The following is a 22,551-nucleotide window of genomic DNA, read 5'->3' as shown; positions in this document are numbered from 1 at the left end:
CCCCAAATGGCGGCTGGACAGTGGTGATGTCCTGGGCCACTGCTGACCCAAGGCTGGGTCTGCACCAGTTACCTGCTGTTTAAAATGCCCCATTAAGCTGCAGTGACGCCAGCCCGGGGATTCCTGGCTCTTGGAGCTGTGTCTTACTAGCCCTTTCCCTCCGAGTGGGGACTTCTGGGGGTGGGGGGAGAGTGCTGTGGAGTCTCAGGCCCCCTCGCTTCCCCTCAGCCCTTCCCCACGTGAGGAATTTAGCTCCGTGGATTCTGTGTAGTGAGGAGTTTTCAAACAAGGCCTTGAAATCCCAGCTCCTCCTGCTCTGCACAACATCAGACTCTTCCCACGAGTCAGGCCTCGCCCTGGTGTCCTAAGCCAGAGTCTCCCCAGGCACCGTGCTGCATGTCCGCAGCCATCCTCCGGGGGGGCACTGCCATAGCGGGGTAAGACATCCCCTATCAAATCAGCCCTGTGGACCGTGCAGGACCAGGAATCGGGGTTCCCTGCGCCGGCTGCACAGGGGACCCCTCGCACTCAGCACAGTTCTCTCCCATCTGAATGTCCCTGTTCTCCTCCCACCCCCGTTCAGGAACCTCTGCCAGATGCAGGAAGACAACAGCAGCTTCTCTCTGCTGCTCGATCTCTTGTCTGAGCTCTACCAGAAACAGCCCAAGATTGGCTACCACCTTCTCTACTACCTGAGAGCCAGGTAGGGGCGGCCGGGCGGGGTGGGCGGGTCAGAGGCAGGCTGCGTCTGTCATGGACCTGAGGGCTGTGCGGGCGGCTCTCGCTAAGCGATCCTGCTGTCACCCGGGGAGCGCGCTGCGGGATTCCCGCCCAGCCAGGCGGCTGCAGGGGCGACTTGTCTTCGCAGTTCAGCTCGTGTTTGATCCCTCCTTCCTTCCCGCTGAGCAGCCTCGTCCGTAGGCAGAGCCTTCTGGGGGGCTGTCAGGCTGGGCTAAGCTCCCTCGGCAGGCGGCCGAGTCGAGCTGCTCCTCGCCCAGCCCCAAGCAGCAGTCGGCCGGAATCCCTCCCCGGGGCACTCGCTCATGTCGCCCTGTGGCCCCTCTAGCAAAGCGGCGGCAGGGAAGATGAACCTGTACGAGTCGTTCGCCCAGGCCACGCAGCTGGGGGACCTGCACACCTGCCTGATGATGGACATGAAGGCCTGCCAGGAGGACGATGTGCGGCTGCTGTGTTACCTCACCCCCTCCATATACACCGAGGTGAGAACCCAGGCCGGGCAGAGGCCCCAAGGTCTCCGCTCCAGCGCATCCCGGTCAGCTCAGGGGCGTGAGGTGTCCTGAGCTAGGCTCTTGTTAGGTCAGCGGGGCCAAGGCAGCCCTGGGCCACGCGGGATAATTCCTCTGCCGGGTGCTTGGATAGGGGCTGCAGGCAGAGGTGCTGGCAAGTCGGTGGGGAATGGTCTTCTCTCAGTTGCAGACCCACCCCGGCGCAGCGAGAGGGCTCTGCTCCTGCAGGGCGCTAGGCCTTCAGTCAGAGTCCTGACCATGCCCGGGTGCGTGAAATCCCCTGGTGCTTTTTGCAGGTATCAGGGTGTTAATGTTGCACTCCCCTAATCTTTCCAATTAGACACAGTTCTGTTCTGCACTTCCTGTCTTACTCTGTGTTGTTTGGCTGTTAGCAGCTGCCAGGGTACGCCCCAGAAGTGGCTGCATTTCAGCACCGGGTAAATCGCTTGCTTACAAGGTTGGCGAGTGGGGCGGGTGAAAGGTGCTGTAGAAGTGGAAGCTAGTTAGGAGGCTCACTTCCCTCCTTGGCCCTTCCCAACCAAGTCTGCCAAGCGGCGAGTCCTTGGCCCCCTGGCTGGCCCCCGTCGCACAATCTCTAGTGCACTCTTCAGGTACTGGCCTCCACTTTCTTTTCGCTCTTCACACAGTGAGCGAGTTTCCTCCTGGCCTGTCCCCATGTCCTCGCTATCAGCCAGCTTGTGGTTCTAAGCAGGCATCATCGCAGGGCGCAGTGATTGGGGCGGGGGGGCGGCTGGGGGAGCTCCAAGCTGTTACTTCTAGCTAGAAGGGGGGCTGTGGCTTGGTTCACACGGCTCATCCCAGGCTTGGCCAGCACAGCCGTCACCTCTTCCCTGCCAGGGTGATGAGGGGGGTTTGGCTCTTGGCTCCAATCCATCGACTCTAAGGAGGCTGCAGTAATTCAGTCGAGCTGATCCCAGGGAGCGGAGGGCCAGAGGGTGAGAAACCACAGGGCTGGAATCCGCCCCAGGGCTGCAGGGAGCTCTGGCTTCGCACTCGGCGGGGTAACTTGACATGCTGAAACGGACACAGGTCACATTCTTTGAGTGTGCGTTCGAATTCCCTGGGAGGGACACGCTGCTCGGCCCCCCGCTGGCTGACTGGTCAGGAACATCTGCTGGGCGGGCGTTAGGAAGGGACCAGCCTCGGGAGAGTCCTGCCCACGCTGTCCTGTGGAGAAAGGGGCATGAAAGGGGGGGGAAATGTGGCCACGGGAGAGGAGGGGAAAATATGGAAAATAACAAACCTCGGGGAGGGGTCTTGTCCCTCTGTCATTTAGCTGTGTAGCGCCCCTCCCCCAGCATGCTCAGAAAGGGGCCCCCTGCTTGTGATGGCTGCCAAGGAACCCCTCGTGTGAATCCTCTGCCCCAGAGTGTCTGCTCAGATCTTCAGGCCCCGTCCACCCTGGGTTCAGACCCATTCCCCTCTGGAGAGGGGCATGGCCAGCGCCGCTCGGGCACAGCGGCCTCTGAGCCGCGCCGGGATCACTTGCTGCCACCCGCCTTCTGCCCTTTCCTCTTGGTGTGTTTTCCCACCAACACACCGCCTGGGAGCTCTAGCGCAAATGAAAGGCTGTGACACTAGCAGACATGGGGCTCAACGAGACGCCTCTGGCCCACCTGATTTCCCCAAGCAGCTGCACGTCTGCTCAGGTCAGCGCGGTCAGCGTTGACATTCGCGTCTCCTTGGGAGAGCCCCTCTGAGCCGTGCTCTGCAGCCTCTGTGCTCTCCCGACCAACCGGGGCCTGGCTTGCAGGCTTTAGTGCTGAGTGAACCCGCCTGCTTCCCATTCCTTGCAAACCCGGGCAAAAGGAGCAACTTGTCTCTCAGCCCTGCCCTGCTGCTTTGCCAACCCCATTCTGCTGCCCGTCCCCGCTTGGGATGCCCCCTGCTCTGCTCAGGGAGGGCTGCAGGCAGCGTTCTCCCCTGGGTGCAAGGTGGGGCGATGCTGCCGTGAATCGGGGTGCGACCTGTGAGCCAGCCAGGCCCCCAGGAGTTTCATGCAGGTCCAGTCAGTGGCTGGTCAGTGCAGGAGCAGCGTCCAGCACAGCTGACTACAGGGCACGTATGTGGGGTAACTGGGACAGGGGTGATCTCTCCCCCTGCTGCTCTCAAAGCTCCGCTTCTCCCTGAGCCCCTGCTCTGCTTGCATCTCTTTCAGTTCCCCGACGAGACCCTCCGGAGCGGGGAGCTGCTGAACATGATTGTCGCCGTCATAGACTCGGCCCAGGTAGGAGCGGGGGCTCTGCGCGGCGGGGAGGGGCAGCATTTGTCTGTACCAGGAGCACATGGGCTGAGCTCAGCTTGGAGCTGCAGAGAGGCAGGGCGGGATGTGCCATTCTCAGAGCCAGCTGCCATCTCCCGGGGAGCCCTTTGCACCCCTTCGTTGTCGGGCTGTGCAGCAGCCGTTCTAAATCCACGGGGCTGCCTCATTCCCCCAGGGGCCGGGCCGCAGCGTGCAGGGTCAGTCTGTTAAATCCAAGCCACGGCCTTCAAGGGATTGTCAAGGCCTGGCACTGCTGCGGGGAGGCGGGGGTGGGAGCGTGGAGAGGGATTTGGCTGGATATGTTCTGAGCCCTGGTGAGCGGCAGCTGTGTGGGAACGGCAGGCGAGGGGGCGGGAGGAGAAGGCTGCCGCGGAGCTGGGCAAAGGGAAGTCCCCCAAAGGGGTGAGATGTTGGAAGCCTCCCATAGATCCCGTGGGAGCCCTGAGAAATGTGGCACCCCAACCAGCCCTTCCTAGCGCAGGGAGCGGCAGGCAGTGGGAGCCCCGCTTGGCTGGCGAATGCTGCGTGGGGAGGAGGTGGCTCTCACGCCGCAGAACTGGGGCGCCGGCACATAAACTTGTGCTGCAGATGCCAGGAGGTTTCTGCACCCCAGAGAGAGGTCGCCATAGTCTTGGGTCAGGGTCCCCCCCAACCTGCCGCTCCTTCCCCTCGCCGTCACCTGGATGTAGCCCAGGCAGCGTGGTCTGCGTCCCTGCCACCTCCTGCTGCCACACCCCTCCCAACGCAGGCTGAGCAGAACTCGGCCGGGAGATGGGAACCAACTCGAGTGACTCAACTCGCGTCCCAGGCAGCAGCACAGGGGTGAGACCATCCCTCCAGGGGAGCCCATTATGTTGGGTTTGGGCTCGGGCCGTGCTCGCCCTTGGAGACCCTCTCCCAGCAGCAACACTCAGGAGTTGCCATGACGCCAGTTCAGAGGAACCCAAAAATAGTCCGTGGGAGGGAGGTGGGGAGAGCCAGGCGCTGAATACTTCTGCTGTCTGGGCACATCTGGAGCGCGATCTGCTGATAACCCTGGAACGGGCCCTAGTTCTACATCAGCTGAGTTTTCAAAATGGCTCGGTAGCTGCTTTCCCGGCTGGCCCGGCCTTGCCCAGCTGCAGCAAGGCTGGCGCTTCGGCCAGGGAGTTTTGCTTGGCAGGCGGCTAGATGGTCTGAGGTATGGGAACGGCTTGAGTCATGGTGCTCGGTTCAGCTGGCTCCTGGCGCTGCTCGGGGGCTCCGTCGCTGTCTGCAAAGACAGCCCAGTTTTCCCAGCACATAGCAGTCGCATTTCCTCTCCCCTCCCTTCGTCCCTTCCTCTTATTCTTCCCTGCTCCCTTCATCCTGCAGTCCCTGGGCAGCCCAACCTGGCTGCAAAGGCAGCCCTGGCCTCTCCCTCCCAGAACTCAGCACGGCGCAAACCTCCAAGCCGCTGGGGCGTCGTAACCTGACCGACGGGGGGCAGACACGAATGCAGCAAGGGGCAGGCTGGGAGAGGCGGGGGTGCTCTTGGCTCTCCTAGGAGGCCCCAGGGCCATGGCTGCAACCAGCCGCAGGGGCCAGTGTCTCCTCCCAAGCTGCAGCCCTTTGCCTTTGGAGAGCAGCTGTGCGGAGCCAAGCGGTCGCGCGGGAGTCGGGGCGGGGAGAAGGGGCTTCAGTAGCAAGTGCTGAGGCGTAGGGAGAGGCTCCAGGCTCTTGCCCCAGCGTGAGCGAAGGGGTGGGAGAGGAGCTCGCTGGGAGTGGAGCTAAGGGAAGGGCAACTTGCAGCCGGAGCGTGAGCCGCTGTCGGTGGCCAGGCTCTGCCCATCTGCTTGGGGGCGAGTGTTCCCCTGGGTCCCTGCTGCAGACGAAATGGGTGGGGTCCGTGTGGCCCCTCGTGCTGGGCTGGAGCCTCTCTCTGTCTGCGCCTAGCAGTGACCCAGCCCTTGTCAGATTGATTCCTGCCGTGCCCTGGGGTCCAGCTGTGGGTCTCATTCCCTCCCCCAGCTGCTGGTCCCCCCTCACCCCAGTCCGGCCTATGCAGCAGGCCGGCTCCCTTGTCTCTGCGCCGCCTGGGGTTGAGGTGTGATCCCATGGAGCTGCCTAGAACGGCCCTGATTTACGAGCCACCTGCGCTTGGGAAGGTTTCCGTCGCGCTCGCCTGGATCCCTGTTTTCACTGGGGGGCCACTTGTGTGTGCCAGACAGGCCATGCTGGGACTGCGGGTCCGCCGCCGCCTGGGCTCTCCAGGGCTCGTCTCTGTGAGGCCGGGGCTGACGGTGGGCCGCTCGCGGTGCTGCGTGAGCGCTGGCTGACCCTGCCCGGGGCGAGCACCGCCTGCTGCTGGCGGGAAGTCCCAGCACTCAAGGGTTAACATCATGTTGGCCTCCGCCCCCCACCCATAGCACTCTGGCTCTTTGAACCCTCACCCAGCGCCCGGCCTTCCTGCACTTACCCCGCTGTGCTCTGCTTTCCAGCTGCAGGAGCTGGTGTGTCACGTCATGATGGGGAACCTGGTGATGTTCCGAAAAGATTCGGTGCTCAACATCCTGAGTGAGTAGGACCCCCCTGGCCCGGGTGGAGGTGGGCGTGGCCGTGGGGGGCGGGTGGAGGTGGGTGTGGCCGTATGGGGGTGGGGGGATCAGGTAGGGTGCCAGTATTGGGGAGGTGAACATGGATGCAGCTTAAGCAGTCCCCAGCAGCCGCTTGTCTCGTGCGCGGACTCTGGCCTCCAGCTGGGCCGAGCAGAGACCTCTTTTCCCAGCTGCTTTAGACTCTGGGCTGGCAAAACCTCTCGCCGCCTTCCCATGACCCCCAGGAGCTGAGCCAGCCTGGGGCTCCTTCCGATGCCCCGGGCGATGTCAATAGGGGAGTCCACACACTGTCTCTGTCATGCCAGCCCTCTGGTATCTGGGCACCGGGCAGCACCTTCTGGCCTTGTGAGCTTTCCTGGGCCTCTTTCGGACTGGTGATGCCGGCTGGGGCAGTTCCACAGACGTCTCCCTGCTTCCTAGGTAGCCGCTCCAGCAATGCACCCCCCAAGGCTCTGCTCCCGGCTAGACAGGGAAGGGTGCCCTGTGCACGGGCAGGTGGGGCTGTTGTTTCTCAAGCACCTGCCAGGAGGAGCCTGTAAATCGGCCGCCACTCAGCAGTGCGTAAAGGAGACGTGGCTGGCCGGTGCCGTGCTCTCGGGGCCAAGGAGAGGCCGGCTTTCTCCCTTGGTGCTGTCAGACCCTCGTGGGTGGCACTGCTGCCGGCGTCCGGCGCGCCCTGCAGGTGGCTGGAATGGCATGCTCCTGCTCCTTGCAAAAGCCCCGGCCGTGGCAGTGCTGCGTCCGCTTCCCAGCTGAGAGGGCCTGCTCACAGATCAGGGCCATGGACGGGCAATGCCGGGAGCTCCAGCTGGACCCGAAGGCAGCACGAGGACACGTTGACCTGGACTAAAGCGATGGGGGTGCTCCCCGGGTGGGGGGAGGAAATATCCCTCACCTCTGCGCTGCAGAAGTCATACAGTCTGTTCTAACCCTGCAGGTAACGAGGTCCTGGTAAAGAGATGCCCAGGGGGGCCTGCCAATGCAGGCCCCTGGCAGCCTGGGGCAGCTCCCAAGGCGGGGACCATGGCACCAGTTGGCTGGAGATTGGCGTTTCCTCCTCTGATCCATGTCGTCTTAGTGGCGCTGCTTAAAGGGTCACTGCCCCGAGCAGGCTCGTGGGATTAGTTGTTTGAGCTGAGCTGTGAGCAGCGCTGATGGGTTTAACCAGGCTTGAGATGCTTCGCAGTGCCAGACACGGGGTAATCCGGAGACGCTGAGCAGCACCGGGCAGGTTGTTAGCACCGGCTCGGCACTCCCTCCATCGAAGGCCTGGGCTGTGATCAACGGACACGATTCAGTCGCTGTCCCTGCGACGGGCTGTCAGGGGAACGTCAGGGAGAATGGAGGGAAAGAAAACCCCTCCGCTAGTTCTGCCATCTCCACGTGCGCGCTCAGCCGCGGGGTCTCTAGGGGGCTCAGCCTGTCCCCTCACAGCCCCAGGCCGGTGCTCGGAGTGTCCTGGACCCGACTAGCCCGTTTGCAGCAGTCTGCCCCCGTGATGTTAGCAGCTGATAAGCTCATAGTGCCGGGCCGAGGCTTTCCATTGTGGTACAGTAGCTGCAGCCGTCAAAACTCTCAGGCTGACAGGTGGTGGGAGACGATTGGAGGTGGCCCTGTGATCTGACCCTGTACGTCGGGGTCTGCTCCTGTGAAGCCCGGGGACTGGGATCTGGGGTCTCCCTTGTGTTTGCTGTAGGACTCGTAGGGGTTTGGAAAGGCCAGCAGGGCCACTGTGTGTATCCAATCTGACCTGTGTGTACCGCACAGGCCGGGGGACTGCTCTGACTGAACTCCTGGGCGCCCTGGAGCAGAGCGCTCAGAAAAACACCCCTCTGGATTTCAGATTGCCTGGCTGGGGCATTTACCCTCCCTCCTGCCCGGTTAAAAAAACTGCACCTTAGTTTGACTCTGAATCAGACTAGATCCGACTTCCAGACGTTGGTTCTTCCCCTCCTGTGTCTGCTGGGCTGAGGAGCCCAGGTTTGAGTTGTCCCTGAGCCTGCGCTCTGTGAAGCTGAGACTGAGTCCGTGGCTGAGAGACGTAGTCCAGTGGTTCTGCGGCTCTGCTCTGAGCCCTCCGCCGGGATCCGGGCCTCGCCCCGCCCTGCACACCCATTCGCTCCTCGGAGCCCCTGGAGCCGCTGGAAGGGCCCTGGCCAAGGACTCGCTCTCCCTTCGGGGCAGAGAGCCCCGGCTCTGGGGCACTCCCCCGGGGGGCAGAGAAATGCTGGGCCCAACCGTCCCACCCTCCTTTCCCTGGGCTGGGGTTTGGGGCTGGGACACTGTCCGTTCCCAGAACCTCCCCCTTGCAGCCTTTGCCTGTCGCCCAACTGGTGGCTTCCGTGCCCAGGCCTCATCCCGCGGCCCCAGGGCTAGGGGCTGGATCTCTTGGGAGGCTGAGACTGTTCCTTCATCACTGCAGGAGCAGGACGTCCTGGTCCCAGGGGCGCCCCAGCCTCACCCCTGAGGGGTCCGAGCCCCTTTGTCACCTGTAATTAACCCTCATGCTTCTTGCAAGCGCTTTGCCCCTGAGTGACTGAGGTCGGCGCGATTTGCCCAAACAGCTCGGCTTAAGGGGCCTTCTTGCACTCGGCTGAATATTGCGTTTCACACGCGCCCCACGTGGCTCACAGCCAGCAGGCCCATCATTGCACGGCACAGGCCGATCTCCTGGCTTGTCTGCGGCCTGCACCATCACCGGGCCCTCATGCACTCGGCTGGGAGTGCTTGCAGAGCCCTAGTGCCGGGTGTCTAGGCTGGGACGCTGAAGGGGTAAGCGGTTCCCCCAGCAAGTGCCTGACGAGGAATCTCTGGTCTGTTTAGCTCCAGCCCTGGCACTGAACGGAAGGTGCCAAGCAATGCTGCCTAACGAGCGCTCTGCTTCCCCTCTAGTTCAGAGCCTGGACTGGGAGACGTTTGAGCAGTACTGCACCTGGCAGCTCTTCCTGGCACACAACATTCCCCTGGAGACCATCATCCCCATCCTGCAGCATCTCAAGTACAAAGGTGAGACGGCCCAGACGGCCTGCGCCCTGCGTGTGTCAGACACACACGCACACGCCACAATCCCGGGGGGGGTGTCCGATCCCAGCTGGGTCCAGCCAGCCGGCCTGCGCCCTGCGTGTGTCAAACAGACACACACACACACACACACACACACACACACACCACAATCCCGGGGGGGTCCAATCCCAGCTGGGTCCAGCCAGCCTGTTCCCCTGCCCGGCACTGTGCGTGCGTATGCAGGGAAGGAAGCATGCAGCCCCCAGGAGCTCTGCACAAGACTCACACACCCGGCGTCGTCTGCCGCCCCCGGCAGGAGCAGTGTGTTCGTGGTGGGGGCAGGGAGCGTGGAACAGGCTGTGCGGGCGGACCCCATGAGGGGCCCCGGAGGCGGGTGACATGTCTGCTCAGATACTGGGCATTCGTTCCTGATACCTACAGCCAGCCCCTCAGCATTGACTGTGGGCCCCAGCTGTCAGGAAGAAACTAAGCGCCTTTGGTTTCCTTTGCAGAGCACCCAGAGGCGCTGTCCTGTTTGTTGCTCCAGCTGAGGAGAGAGAAGTACGTATGCAGTGCGGGAGGGGTGGTAGGCGCGTGCCATGCCGGGGGGGGGGGGGTACTTGAACTGCAGAGGGCAGGGGTTCCCAAAGGAGAGCAGGCAGCAGCCTCTCTTGGCTAATGCTGGGCAGGGCCAGGCATTACGTGGCCCCAGGGGCAGCAGGCAGGGGACACCTGGGGGCCCGGCCCACGTGCAGTTTGCTGCAGGATCAGGGCCTGTGCGGAGGGCTCACGGGGCTGCTTGCGTTGAGACCTGCCCATGGGGTTGCCCGTGTTCTGCTCCGGGAATTCCTGGCTGGGTCGACGCCGGTTGGCAGCAGCCGTGGGCAGGGAATCGCAGCAAGCGCGCCCCTTTTCCTTTCGCGTCGGAATGACCCTTAGGAGAAGTGCTGGAGAGTTGTGCCCCCCCGGGGGGGCACTCCTTATCCCCAGCCTCCCCTGCCCCAGGCTGCGGGTCCCCGAGCTGTGCCGCAGTACCCGCTCCGTGGAGCTGCCGGGAGCACCGCTCCTCTCGTTCGTTAATCAGAGTGTGAGGAACGCCGGCGGCAGATGGAACATTTAATTTCTCCAGCGCACGGCGGCTCCGCTCCCAGTTATCGCTCCCCTGCGGCTTGGCTCTAATCAATCCGGATTTGATCAACGCAGGAGCTGCCGCCTTCTCACGTCTTTAAGGTGGTCCTGACAAATCCTGCTCTTCACGCTTTAAAAGTTCCAGTCGCAGGCTTTGCAAGGCCAGGCGGGGTCCGAGCAAGGGCTGCAGGCGTGCCCTGGCCCCTGTGGGCAGTGAGTGAGGCTGCGTATTGTGTGCTGCCGTGTCTAGGGAGGGAGATGGGAGGACAGATCCTGTCCCTCCCTCCCTGAATTCCCCCCTTTCGCTGCTGAGACCCGCATCGTCAGTCTGATCTCTGCCTGCGGATTACAGAAAACCCCCGGCTCTTCCCTAGCCCCTCGGCAGCCCCCAGTCTCCAAGCCCGTTACCCTTCACAGCACCTCTGAAGTGGATATCCTTCCCATGTGCAGAGGGGAAACTGAGGCCCGGAGAGGGGTGGAGACTTTGCCAGGGTCGAGTCGGCAGCACAGCTGGTACTTGAACCCTGGAGTCTTGGCTCCCAGGCCCTGACCCCTCTAAGCACCAAACACCTTCAGTTTGTGAATGCTTGAGACCCCAGATAGGAAGGATTAACGAGAGGGGGGCTTCCTGGGGCCAGCTGGCTGCCCGGGACGGGAGAGGTTGCTGGCCACTGGGCTAAGGTAGCGTGTCCCAGTATCCTGGCTAGCGCCAAGTAGGAGAGGAGTTGCCTTCTACCCTCAAAGCCTGAGCTAGGGCTCAGCTGGGGTTGGGGGTCTGGCCCTTCCTTCCCGTCAGAGCCCCGCCCACATGGCTGATGTGCACGGACTGCTCCAGAGAGGCTCCCAGCAGGTCCGTCTCTCAGGAGACTGGAATAGCAGGGGTGCTGCAGGCTCGGCTTGACGGGTATCGGCAGGGCAATGCGGCTGTCCCTTGGAGACTGATCCCAGGCCAAGCTGCGGGGCCGCTCTCCTGAAAGGTCCCTTGGGCTTTCCACCCCCGGCTCTCTCTTGTCGGGGATTTGAGCTGCCACTTGTCCCCAGTCTCCTCTGCGTGGGAAGGCAAACAGCCATGCAATTATTGCTGATGCGTTAGGGGAGCTCGGAGCGCCTCCCGCCTTCAGTAAGCCCCTGCTCAGATACGGTAGCTTAGGAAGGGGAATTAAAACCATATTTCATGTGCCATGCACGCCCGTCCAGCACTCCAGCCCTCGCCCCGGGAGCCAGCACCACCTTGGGCCTGGGATGCCACAGAGGAGGCGGAGGCTCCCCTCTCCGGGCTGCGTCCCCTCCCCCTTGCTCAGCAGTAATTGGCAGTGTGGTACTGCCCAGCCCGGGGGAAGCATTATCACTGGCTGCATTCCTCTCGCCTGCTTCTCCAGGGACGCTTCCCCCCCGAGACGGCTTTCAATTTCCTGTGCAGCTGGCACGGTGCTAACACCGCAGGACCTGGACGGGCAGTGCGAAAGCCACTGGCCACGCCTTGGGGGCTCGGGTATTACTAGTGATCCTTGCTTCATCGTGGGGCTGCCGAGCACGTGGGACTGACCTGACCGTAGTGTCAGCCCCTCTGCCCGCTCCCTGCCCTTCAGTCCTGCGGCAGCTTGGCGGGTCATGGAGACTCGGGCGGGACTGGGGAGAGGCGCTCTCCAAAGGGAAGGGGCGCCAAGGTTACCTGCGCTGTGCCCACAGAGTGGGGCTGGGGGTTAGGGGTTCTTGCCATGCTGTCAGCACCTGAGCAGGGGCCTGCTGGGGCATGCAGCGAAGGTCGGAAGCTTGGCTTGGTCAGCGGCCTGGCCTCCGCCAGACAGGACCAGTCTCCTCCCTTCCTGTCACACTGGGGCTGACACCTACTTGGCCCCAGACACGCTGCCTGGTAGGGCTCATCCTGCCCCCAGCGTCTCTTCTGGAGGGCTGAGGGCACGGCACGGCTGGTGCTGAGCAGGGGGCCTGGAGTCAAGTCCTGGCTCAGAGCTGATCCGCGGTGTGACCCTAGACAGTCGCTTTGCCCCACACCTCCGTTTCCCCATCTGTGAAATGGGGGCAGTGGTAATTTCCTCCCAGCCAGGAGTGGAGAGGCTGAATGACACCGTCCTGTGAAAGGCCATGTTGCTTACTCCCCAGCCTGGCCGGGAGTGAGCAGGTGGGCACCGTTCTCAGCGGGGGGGGGGCTGTGCCAACGTGCTGGATCAGAATGGCTCACTGGAAATGACAAGCAGTGGCAGAAACTCCCTGACGCCGGCCAGCTAGGGGAGGGTCAGTACGCCGGCTAGCTGTGGGACTCCGACCCAGGGGGTGCCCAGACAGGTTTCACTGGGCGGGAGACGTCCGCTGAGCAAAATGCAGAACAGCACCATCCCCTCTAGCACGTCTCGTCCCAAAACGCTGCAAGGCAGCCACCTCTGGGGAGGAAGGAGGCAGCTGTGAGGTAATTCCTAGAGTTGAAATTTGCCAGGACTCTTACCAAAGAGCCCTAGGATTCTTAGTGATTAACTCCGTGAATGCCTCCTCCAAAGCCACCCCACCGGCAGCCAGATGCTCCCCTTTGCTCTGGAAAAGCACCACCCGAGGCACCAGCAGCGCTGACATCCCCCAGGCCTCCCATGCCAGTGCTGGCCTGGCCCTGCCCAGCCTGAACTCTGCTGGGCCGTTTCTGTCACCGGGCACCTCCCAAAGCCAGAGAGCCGCCTGTCGTCTGCCTCCCACACGGCGCAGCAGGAGCCCGGCCTGGACACTGATCTCTGCGGCTCAGTACCGCGTCTGCCTGCTCTGCTCACCTCCCGTGGCTGAGTGAAGAGCACTTTATTTCTATTCATTAATGCCGCCCTTGGAGCTGGCTAATCTAATCCCGGCTCTAAATTGTATTAGCTCAGCCCAGAATGCACAGGAGCGGCAGCGGGAGGGCGGAGAGCACGTTGCAGCGAGGCCGATGCTGGCGCAGGGGCTCTGGGGAAGTGCCAGGCTGCTCCATGGGGGCCGGGCTCTTCCGTATCTCCGGGGAAAGGGCTGGATGAGCTCCCTGCCACGCAGCTTTGCATCTAATGCACCTGGTCCTCGCCCCGCCGGAGGCTTGGAGCCAGCGCTGAGCAGGGAGCCCCATCACCTGCAAGCCTGGGACCTCAGAACCAGAGGGCCACACCGCGGGTTCTGCCAAATCCTGTCTCTGGCTAGGGAACTCGCAACAGTCGGGGTTAGTGCTCCGTTGATGGGCAAGGGGGGCCGGCCGCCTGCCGCACCTCACTGCTGGCGGCAGAGGTGGGATTGGATGTGCCGAGGCTTTTCCCTTCACCCCCCTTTCCCTTCCCACGGCAGGCCCAGCGAGGAAATGGTGAAGATGGTGCTGAGCCGGCCCTGCCATCCCGACGACCAGTTCACCACCAGCATCCTGCGGCACTGGTGCATCAAACATGACGACCTGCTGGCCGAGCACATCAAGTCCCTGCTGATCAAGAACAACAGCCTGCCGCGGAAACGCCAGAGGTGAGGGGTGGGGGGGCCCTCTTCTCCCGCGGCTTCCTCCTCAGGGCGCCTGTGGCCTGCGCAGGTGAAGGCGGAGGCTTGTTTTGGGTGAGGAGACGTCCCAGCGGCATGGGCAGGGCGTGTGCCCATGTTTAAAGGGCCTGTCCGGCTATGGGACAGCAGTCAGGGGCATGCTGCACTTGTGGCTGCTACGGGCGCAGTGCTGGCTGGGAGGCTGCCTGCCGCTGTTCAGCTCCTGTTGGCAGCTTGCAGCGCCCGTGGGGCATCACTCGAATCGGCAGCATGACAGCTCCTGGAGAGCGGGGACACTCCGCTGGTATGGAGGGACCGGAGGGCTGCAGGGTTTCCCTTCTCCCAGACTTGCTCTGCCCTTTGTCTCAGCGCCCAGTGCCCCAGTACGCCCATCTAGGAAACCCCTCTCCTCCCGCTGGCCCTGCAGCCAAGGGCAGTCTCTGAGCTGCCGTTAGCGTGGATCGCTGCAAGGACGGCCCCTCTCCTCCGGCCCTTCAGCCAGGCCGGCCAGCCTGGCTGGAGAGCGGGAGTGCTGGGTGAAGTGGGTCAGGACACGCGTCACAAGCACAAGAGCCCTCGAGCGTGTCTGAGATTTAGTGACAAGCGGCTGCATCCCTGAGCTGGCTGGAGCGGGGAGAGCAAAGGCCTGGGCCGGCCGGGGGAGCAAAGGCCTGGGCCGGCCGGGGGAGCAAGCCGAAGGACAGGCTGCACCAACGCCCCCTGCAGTCACAGCTCAGGAAGCAGTTTGTGTGAACCTAGTAGGGCCGAGCCTCTGCCCTGCCTTCCAGGGGAGTCTGAGGACAGGGCACAGGCCAGGAGCTCAGAGCTCAGCCAGCCACGTCGTCGGCCGAGAGCGAAGGCAAGCCGTGGGAATCCCCTCCCGGCTTGCCAGGGCCCCAGGACCTGCCTCCACCTTCCCCCTAGGAGAGCAGATGCTGGTCCTGCAGCTTCCTTTCCAGTCCGTCTCCACTGCCCGGGCTCTGCATTCCCAGGCTTACTGCACAGTGGGGACGTGGCCAGAGTCCCTGGCCCGACGGGGAAGAGGCAGCGCTGGGCACACAGACCCAAAGAACCTGGCCCTCACTTAACACCCCCTCAGCCAGCACTGAGCTTCACCTCCCGCATCCGTCTGACTTCAGAGGCATTGAAATTCCTTCCCCACATAGCTCTCCTGGAGCTGTAACGCTGCCGAGGGCCCATTGGCCAGGCCCCCCAGCCCTGCCCGCGCACATCCCCAGCCGCCTCCACTGCTCTCTCCCGTCTTCCGGGCGAGGCGGAGTGTGGCCGTGGTAGCTAATAACTAAAATCCAGGCAGGTATTTACAGCAAACAATTGGCTGGCGCACTCAGCAGTAACTCCATCCCCCCGCCCCCTCCCCCCCCAGCACCTCCGGGCAGGTGGGGCTGTGAGGTACCGGCCTGCCTCCCGCTGCTGTCCTTCCCTGCAGCCGCTCGGGGGTTCTCTTCCGGGGCAGAACGACCCCTTGGTTCTCATTGGATTCCTCTGTCACAGAACAGCCCCCTCCAGGAGCAACTGTGTGCCCATGTGGGGGAGCTCAGCATTCTCCAGCACCTGTCGTTCCCCAGCATTCACTAGCGAACAGGGGTCACTTGTCCTCCAAAGGAATGCAGCTGCCTCGTGGGTGGAACATGGCAGCGGTTGAAAAGTGCACAATGGTTTAGGACGGGAAGTGAACAAGGAATACCAGCCCCTTCCTCCTCCCACCCCAAACCCCAGAGTGACTTGGGCCCAGCTCTCGGTGTCTGTGCTCCCACAGGTTTTCTCAGCCTGGCTGGTCCCATGCAGCGCCGCGTGGTGTGGGGCTCTCCTGGGCTGGCTCAGGGCGAGCCCAGCTTGTGCTCAGAGCCTCCCAGGAGCATGCAGGCCCCATGGGCGCTCCAGAGAGAGACTGATGCTTTGCAAATGCCCTGTGAGACCTCCCCTCGCTGCAAGGCTCTAGCAGAGTCCTCAGCCAGGGAGCAGAGAGGAAGGCAGCAGCCCACGCTCCCTGCACAGGGTAACCCTGGCAAGAGGCCACCTCGGGCTTGAGAGGCCTGGCGCTGCTGCAGGGAGTGAACGCACCAGGCTGGCGCTGCCGGACACCATGGTTCAGGTTGCCTAGTGCAGGCATGGATGGGATGAGCTGGTTGATCTCGGTCCTTTGAGAATATTTGTTGTCGCCAAAAACCACCACGTGGTGGAGATTAATTCTGTGCCTGAGCCCGGACTGTCCGGGGGTGCTGCAGGTCAGGGCTGAGGTGCACAGGTGGGGTGGGGAGTATCGGGGCTTGTTGGGGTCCAGGCCTGGTGCTGGGGGGGCATGTCAGGGCTGAGGTGGAGGCAGTGGGCTCTGCAGTCTGAGGATGGCAGTCCGGTGAAATGCTCCAGGTGAGGATGGGACGAGGCTCGTCCGCATTGGCAGCAGCCTGCACGGGCCCACACTCCCCACAGATCGCAGGGGGCGCTGGGCCCTGCAGCTGCCTCTCCCATGCCCGGGTCTCAGCACTCGCTGGGCTTGCCAGCAGCATCTGCTGAGCCATGCCGGTGTTTCCTCTCCTGCACCGTCTCACCCAGGGCGGCAGAAGAGGCCGTGGCGCCTGCATGTGTAACTGACACAGGTCACCGCCGTGTCCTGCAGCCCCACTGAGCTGGGCACGGGGTCGGGACCCGGGACCCTGCCCCCGCCCCAGCCTGGCCTTTCCCATTCGGGCAGGGGCAAAGGCTTCGTTCTCTGTCCCAGGCAAAGAGCTCTGGGGATTCCTGTCCCCCAAGCGCCAGCGCTGGAGAAAGGGCCTGGCTAACAGAAATGCTGCAGGCTGGCAGCGCCCCTGGGAGGGTCCACGCTGGTTCTGGAGGGACCCACTCGAGGGGAGATGGAAGCGTGGTGTCCATGTCTCATTCAGTCCTCGGTCCCTCCCACACCAGGCAGACCGAGAGCAGGCACTTGGCCAGGGGCCTGGCTCGCAGAAAGCCCCCAACAGCCACCGGAGCAGCTGGGCCAGGGTGACGGGGAAACAGCCCCTTGTCCAGTCCTGCTCCCCAGAGCCGACCCCCCAAGCCAGCTCTGTTGGGGGAGAACAGTGCCCTCCGCTGTCCTTCCAGGGCTCTGCGGGCGCTGCTCTTCCTGGAGCAGAAGGGCCATCTAGTGTCCTGAAGCGGCCCTAGCGCCGAGCTCTGACTGGACCTGCTCCCTGCAGTGCGGGGCACGGTCCCTGGGCTGGTGCCGGCAGCGCGGCTCTGGGAGTCTGGCTGCGTGGCCGGAGCGCAGGGTGGGGGATACAAGCTCCCAGTTTCGCAGCGGCCGGCCTAGAGCTCTCTCCCCTCGTTCAGGCCTTGTTCAGGGTCTGTAGCACAGGGGCTCCAGGCCGCCTGCTCAGGGGTCTGTTGGGCTAGGGTCTGTTCGGCTGCAGAACGAAAAGACAGCCCCCCCTCCATTCCCCTCCCCCCCCACCTCCATTCCCCTCCCCCCCAAGGAGCAGTTCCTGTGGAAATCTCCAACTCCATCCGCTCCGTTCGATTTCCCCTCGTTAATTAGCAGCATTTGATAGGCGAACACCAGGGCTCTTTTCATTATTTTTTCCGGGCCCAATAAGTCGGCCGTTCTAATCCCAGCTAACGAGCTCGCCCGCCAGCTGCCCCCCGCGGCTGATGCCCGGCGCTGGCGCTGCGAGGACATTGCGTTCCCCGCAGCCTGGCCTAGGATTCGTTCCAGGCGTGGTGGCTGGAGTGGCCTGGCGTGGAGCAGCCTCTGGGGATGCCTCCGGGCGCCCCAGCTTCACAGGCCAAGCCCTGGGCTCGATCTCATGCCAGGTGCTGAGCCCACCTCCCCTGGCAATGGGGGGTTCCCAGCTACAAACGCCGGGCAGAGGGGGGATCCCCGCGGCGCTCTGGGACAGTGGGTGGCTCGGGGCCCCCCAGGGACTAACTCTGCCTCCCTCGCCCTGTCCTCAGCTTGCGCAGTTCAAGTAGCAAACTGGCCCAGCTGACGCTGGAGCAGATCCTGGAGCACCTGGACAACCTCCGACTCAACCTGACCAACACCAAACAGAACTGTACGTGGGCCGTGCCCGGCGCGAGGGGGGCTCGGGTGGAGCTGGGAGACGGGGGGTGGCCACGGGTTGGCAGCACGGTCGCTCCTGGGACGGGGGGTGGCCACGGGTTGGCAGCACGGTCGCTCCTGGGACGGGGGGTGGCCGTCAGGGTCCGGGGACCCTGTTGTGCTCTGTGCTGGACAGACACGTTGCTGGGGTGATGGGCAGGGATGCTGCGGGGTCTCCTTTCTTAGCACCATGGCTGGAGGGGCACTGCCCTCCCCTTCTCCCCCCAGCCTGGCTCAGGTCAGCAGAGACTGGGGGGGACCCAGCATGCCACAGGCCTGGGCAGCACATCCAGGTTCTGGCCTCTGGTGCTGCCTCCTGGAACGAGCACTTCCTTCCCCCGGCGGGCTGGGCGTCTGCGCCCCTTCCTGCTCCACGGAGTTACCCGGCACTCTACACGGGGGGAGCCGAGGCGCAGAGATGGGACCCAACCATCGGTCAGTGTCCGCGGGACGTCCCTCCGGACTCAGCCAGGGAGAAGGGCTTGCTCCGTGCCACTGGCCAGCAGTGGGGCCGGCAGGGTAGGGCTCTGACTGGCCTTTCCTCTCCTTGCCTGCCAGTTTTCAGCCAAACGCCGATCCTGCAGGCGCTGCAGCACGTCCAGGCCAGCTGCGACGAAGCCCACAAGATGAAGTAAGTGCAGCCCCGTCACAACCCGCTCGCTGCCCCCAGGCCCGGCGTGGGAAGCAGGGTGGCTCAGTGGGGTGTGCTGGGAGCGCGTTGGGTCACGGGGTTCAGCAATAAACTCTGAGCTGGATGTTCCTGGCCAGGCCCCCTCGTGCAGCCAGGCAGGAACCAGCCTGCACCCGGCTTTACACAGTCCGGGGCTACGCACCGGGCTTCGCATAGCCTGTCACCCAGGGCATGCGGGAGTGACGGGGGGTGTCCAGAGAGCTGGGGCACTGACAGGCCAGGAGGGAGCAGAGCTGGGCTGGCGGAGGCCCAGGCCCATGGGGGGCTGAGCAGACTCGGGGAGGGGTGGGGTTGGGGGTGCCCAGAGCCTGACCGCACCCTGCTTGCTCTCGGTCCAGGTTCAGCGACCTCTTCTCCCTGGCAGAGGAGTACGAGGACTCCTCCAGCAAGCCCCCAAAGAGCCGTCGGAAGGCCGCGCTGTCCAGCCCCCGCAGCCGGAAGAACGCTGCCCAGCCAGCCAACAACGAGGAGGAGTCTGCCTCCAGCAGCGCCTCGGTGAGTGCCACCCCCAGGGGCCCCTGGAGAGCTGGGGCGTGGCACCACGCGGGGTCCCGGCCACGGAGCGAGGGACGTCTGGCCACGTCCGGGAGCCCTCACCCCAGTGGGCTTCAAGGCAGGGCTGCAGCACTCTCAGCGGGGTTCCCGTGCACTTCCCGACTCCTTCCCCTGGACAGGGGGCTCCTGCCGCCCTGTACCTTCTTCCTCTGGCGGGGCCCTCAGCCATGCCAGCTCCGGGGGCTGCTTCTGGACACAGCCATGCTGGCCACATGGTTCTGCCACAGCCCTGCGCAATGGGGCAAGGATCCCACTGACCCAGCAGCACCCGCGGAGGGTCACCCCCGCCGGGCCCTGCCCCTCTACCCGCCCAGCAGTGTCCATGACCACCGCCAACCCCCCAACCGGGCCCTGCCGTCTCCCCCCCTCCCCCCCCGCCTCCCGACATTGCCCGTGATCCCCACCCAACCAGGCCCTGGCCCTCTGCCCACCCGGCAGTGTCCATGACAGCCGACAGCCCCCAACTGGGCCCTGCCGTCCCCCCACCCGCCTCCTGACATTGCCCGTGATCCCCACCCCACCAGGCCCTGGCCCTCTGCCCGCCCGGCAGTGTCCATGACAGCCGACAGCCTCCAACCGGGCCCTGCCGTCCCCACCCGCCTCCCGACATTGCCCGTGATCCCCACCCCACCGGGCCTTGCCCCTCTGCCCGCCCGTGCCCGTGACGACTGCCCCCTGCTCTGCCTTTCAGGAGGAAGAGGACACCAAGCCGAAACCCACCAAACGGAAACGGAAAGGCTCGTCCGCCGTGGGCTCGGACAGTGACTGAGGGGCGTGGCCCCGTGCCCAGCTCCACCCTGGCCCGCTGTGGCAAGTGGCAGCAGCGGCTCTGGAAGTCCCTGCAAAGCGGCAGCCGCCGCCCCGGTGGTTGTGGAGCAGCTGGGCAAAGCGGTCCCCAGGCTGGGAGCGAGCGAGGCGCACGCTGTCTGTCTGTGGCTGCACCCACCACGTGACTGCAGCCTCCTGCCGGCGGCACCACGCTGCCACCCCGGCCCCACCGGGCTGACGTCTGAGTCCCTTTCTAACGGAATTGTGGGGTGACTGGCTGGAGCAAGCGCCTCTTTCCGTGGCCTCCGGGTGCCAGGCCAAGGGGCACGGCCCTGAGTCCCCAGGAGAGGGGGCAGCCGGGGCAACTTCAGCAGCAGGCACAGGCCCCTGCGTCCCGGGGGCTGGACAGGAAACCAGACAGGCTGCGGAGCAATGGCCTCCTATTTTCATATAAGAAATGTAAATAAATAGTGAGAACTGGCTTGCTGCTCCGAGACGCTTCCAGGAGGGGACCCCAGGCTTACCTGTGCCAGGACAGCCAATGGCCTGGGGCACCTGCCCACCATTCCCTGGCCGTGCTGGCTCAGTTCCCACCTGCGATTTTCACCACAATCCAGAGCCTTGGCCCCGCAACAGCCTCTAGCTTCTGCCGCGGAGCGGGCACTGCCCAGGAAAGACCAGGCAGCGGGCAGAGACCAGCCCCCGGAGCCCATTCGCTGCTAGCAGGACGAGCTGGGGCTGGGAGTCCGAAAAGAGCCAAACCCCCTGAGCAGCCACTGCCCCCCAATCTCTTCCCTGCGAGCCAAGCCCCCCAAGCTGGGAGGAGGAGCAGAACGGGCCGCACCGGTGCTGAAGACGCCTGCTTGGCAGAACTGTTCACAGGCGGGCGGCCCGGCGAGGCTGGAGAGTCAAAGCTCTTTCCCCAGAGAGATTCGCCTTTTAAAGTGTTTTTAAAACTACAATAAAACTGTCCAACGTTTTGTACAACGTGCCTGATGGTTTGTGTCCGTGGGCGAGGCAGAGTGGCTGGCACAGGGACGGGCATCGTCTGCCTCTGGCTGGGCCTAGGGAGACCCCATTGGCCGGGCGTTCAAGTGAACGGCTCTTTTCTGCCCCCCCAAAGCTTTGGTGGTTCCTGTGGTCAGCCCAACACCTCCCCCCCCCACACACACACACACAGAGCAGCTGGCCCCCGAGCCGCTTCCTGCAGCCTTGCAGACCCGGCCCCAGGGACCAGGCGAGTATTGTCCGCGCCCGGAAACACACGGAGGCCCAGGCAGCTTGAGGAGACTTGCCCAACGTCACGGAGAGAGGCCATGCCAGAGCTGGGACCAAAACAGTCATCCTGGCTCCCAGACCCCTGCACTAACCACTAGACCCCACTCCCCCCCAGAGCCGGGGAGAGAACCCAGGAGTCCTGGCTCCCAGCCCCCCCCCCCGCTCTAACCACTAGACCCCACCCCCCCTCAGAGCTGGAGATAGAACCCAGGAGTCCTGGCTCCCAGTGTCCTGCTCTAACCCCATGACACGCGGAGTGGAAATGGTGCCAGGATCGGCCAGGGCAGAGCTCCCTGTGGAGGCCCCTCGGCGGGCACTGCACTGCGTGGAGCCCGTTTCCTTGCTGTGTGGTGGGTTTAGACGTGGCAGGCCCCTGTGGTGCCCCCGGCACGTTCCTCGGGCCCCTGGCCATAGCCCTGTCGTTAGCCCTGCCGTCACTAAGCGCATGGGCTGCCAAGGGGAAGAACGTGCCAAACTCTCTGCTCGGTACAAGCCCCTTCCCGGTGCGGGCTGGGCAGGGAGTGCCCCGGCCATGGGGGGAAGCGGGGCCACGGGGCAGGGAGGGAACACAACTGGGCTGTTCTGGGGCGGTTCTTAGGCCTGTGGGGCCTGGTGCAGCCCCGTCCCAAAGCTGCTGGCCGTTCGCAGTTCTTGCCCTGACATCAGGGCCTGGCTCGGGGCTGCTCGCGCTGTTTCCAGCTGTGGAAGCCGCCTAACCTTTCCCCTAATTCTTCTGGTTTCAGCTCCAAGCCACAGCAATCCTGGCGCCCGCCCCGCGTGTGGTTCTCCTTCGAGCAGCAGATGTTGGGAATGCAGCAGGAAAACCCCCTGCGCTGCCTTCTCCTGCTCAGCCCTGCTCCGAAGCTCCCCCGCCCGCCAAGGAGGGAGCGAGCTGCGGCTTGTCGGTCCCACGTAGAAAGGCAAAGGGATTTTTCACCTTCCCAGCCCCCTCCTCCCTGCCAAGTCCACCCGGGTATCAGAGCTTCAGAGGGCGGGAGCTTAGACCCGGGCAGGCTGGGCCGAGGGTGGCCGGGTGTGCAGGGCCTTGCTACAGCTAACCCCACGTGCGCCTGGCGCTGTGCCCTCACAGCGACCCCTCCAGTTCCCACAGGGGCTACTTGCCCACCCCAATCCCACGAGGCAGAGCCCAGCCCAGCACCATGGAGTCAGGTCTGCGCTCCCAGGCGTGGGCGGCTTGCTGCAGCCGACCAGAGATTTTTCACGGGGCTCCGGTTAGGAAAAGCTGTGGGAACCCTGCGCTTTGCCCCTGAGCCGAACGGAGCCCCCAGGCCGGCTGGGTGTGACCTAGGGAAACGTTCCCCGCTTTCCGCTGTCTCGCAGGGCTGGGCGTGGGCCTGGCCGAGGAGCCGGCGATGGTGCAAGGGCTGTTTGCCCCCCAGCAGGCGGCCTGGAGCGGGGCAGTGACTTGGCCA

General features: G+C 64.1%; 1 protein-coding gene across 1 annotated transcript in view; it reads left to right on the top strand.

Annotated features, from left to right (window-relative positions):
* The window catches only part of INTS3 (integrator complex subunit 3), a 63,762-nt gene extending 42,935 nt beyond the window's left edge, over window positions 1–20,827 (top strand). The window contains exons 20-30 of the mRNA XM_054010979.1: window positions 584–703; window positions 1,067–1,220; window positions 3,427–3,495; window positions 5,991–6,066; window positions 9,000–9,113; window positions 9,623–9,671; window positions 13,548–13,715; window positions 17,679–17,779; window positions 18,385–18,457; window positions 18,856–19,012; window positions 19,764–20,827. Of these exons, the coding sequence (XP_053866954.1) occupies window positions 584–703; window positions 1,067–1,220; window positions 3,427–3,495; window positions 5,991–6,066; window positions 9,000–9,113; window positions 9,623–9,671; window positions 13,548–13,715; window positions 17,679–17,779; window positions 18,385–18,457; window positions 18,856–19,012; window positions 19,764–19,841 (1,159 nt within the window). The 3' untranslated portion in view covers window positions 19,842–20,827. The remainder of the gene's footprint in view (window positions 1–583; window positions 704–1,066; window positions 1,221–3,426; window positions 3,496–5,990; window positions 6,067–8,999; window positions 9,114–9,622; window positions 9,672–13,547; window positions 13,716–17,678; window positions 17,780–18,384; window positions 18,458–18,855; window positions 19,013–19,763) is intronic.
* Window positions 20,828–22,551: the final 1,724 nt, after the last annotated feature.

This window comes from Malaclemys terrapin, chromosome 21, assembly GCF_027887155.1.
Source record: "Malaclemys terrapin pileata isolate rMalTer1 chromosome 21, rMalTer1.hap1, whole genome shotgun sequence".
Classification (NCBI taxonomy): Eukaryota; Metazoa; Chordata; order Testudines; family Emydidae; genus Malaclemys; species Malaclemys terrapin.
Note: the sequence above shows the minus strand (reverse complement) of the source record. Positions and strands in the feature narration are given on the sequence as shown.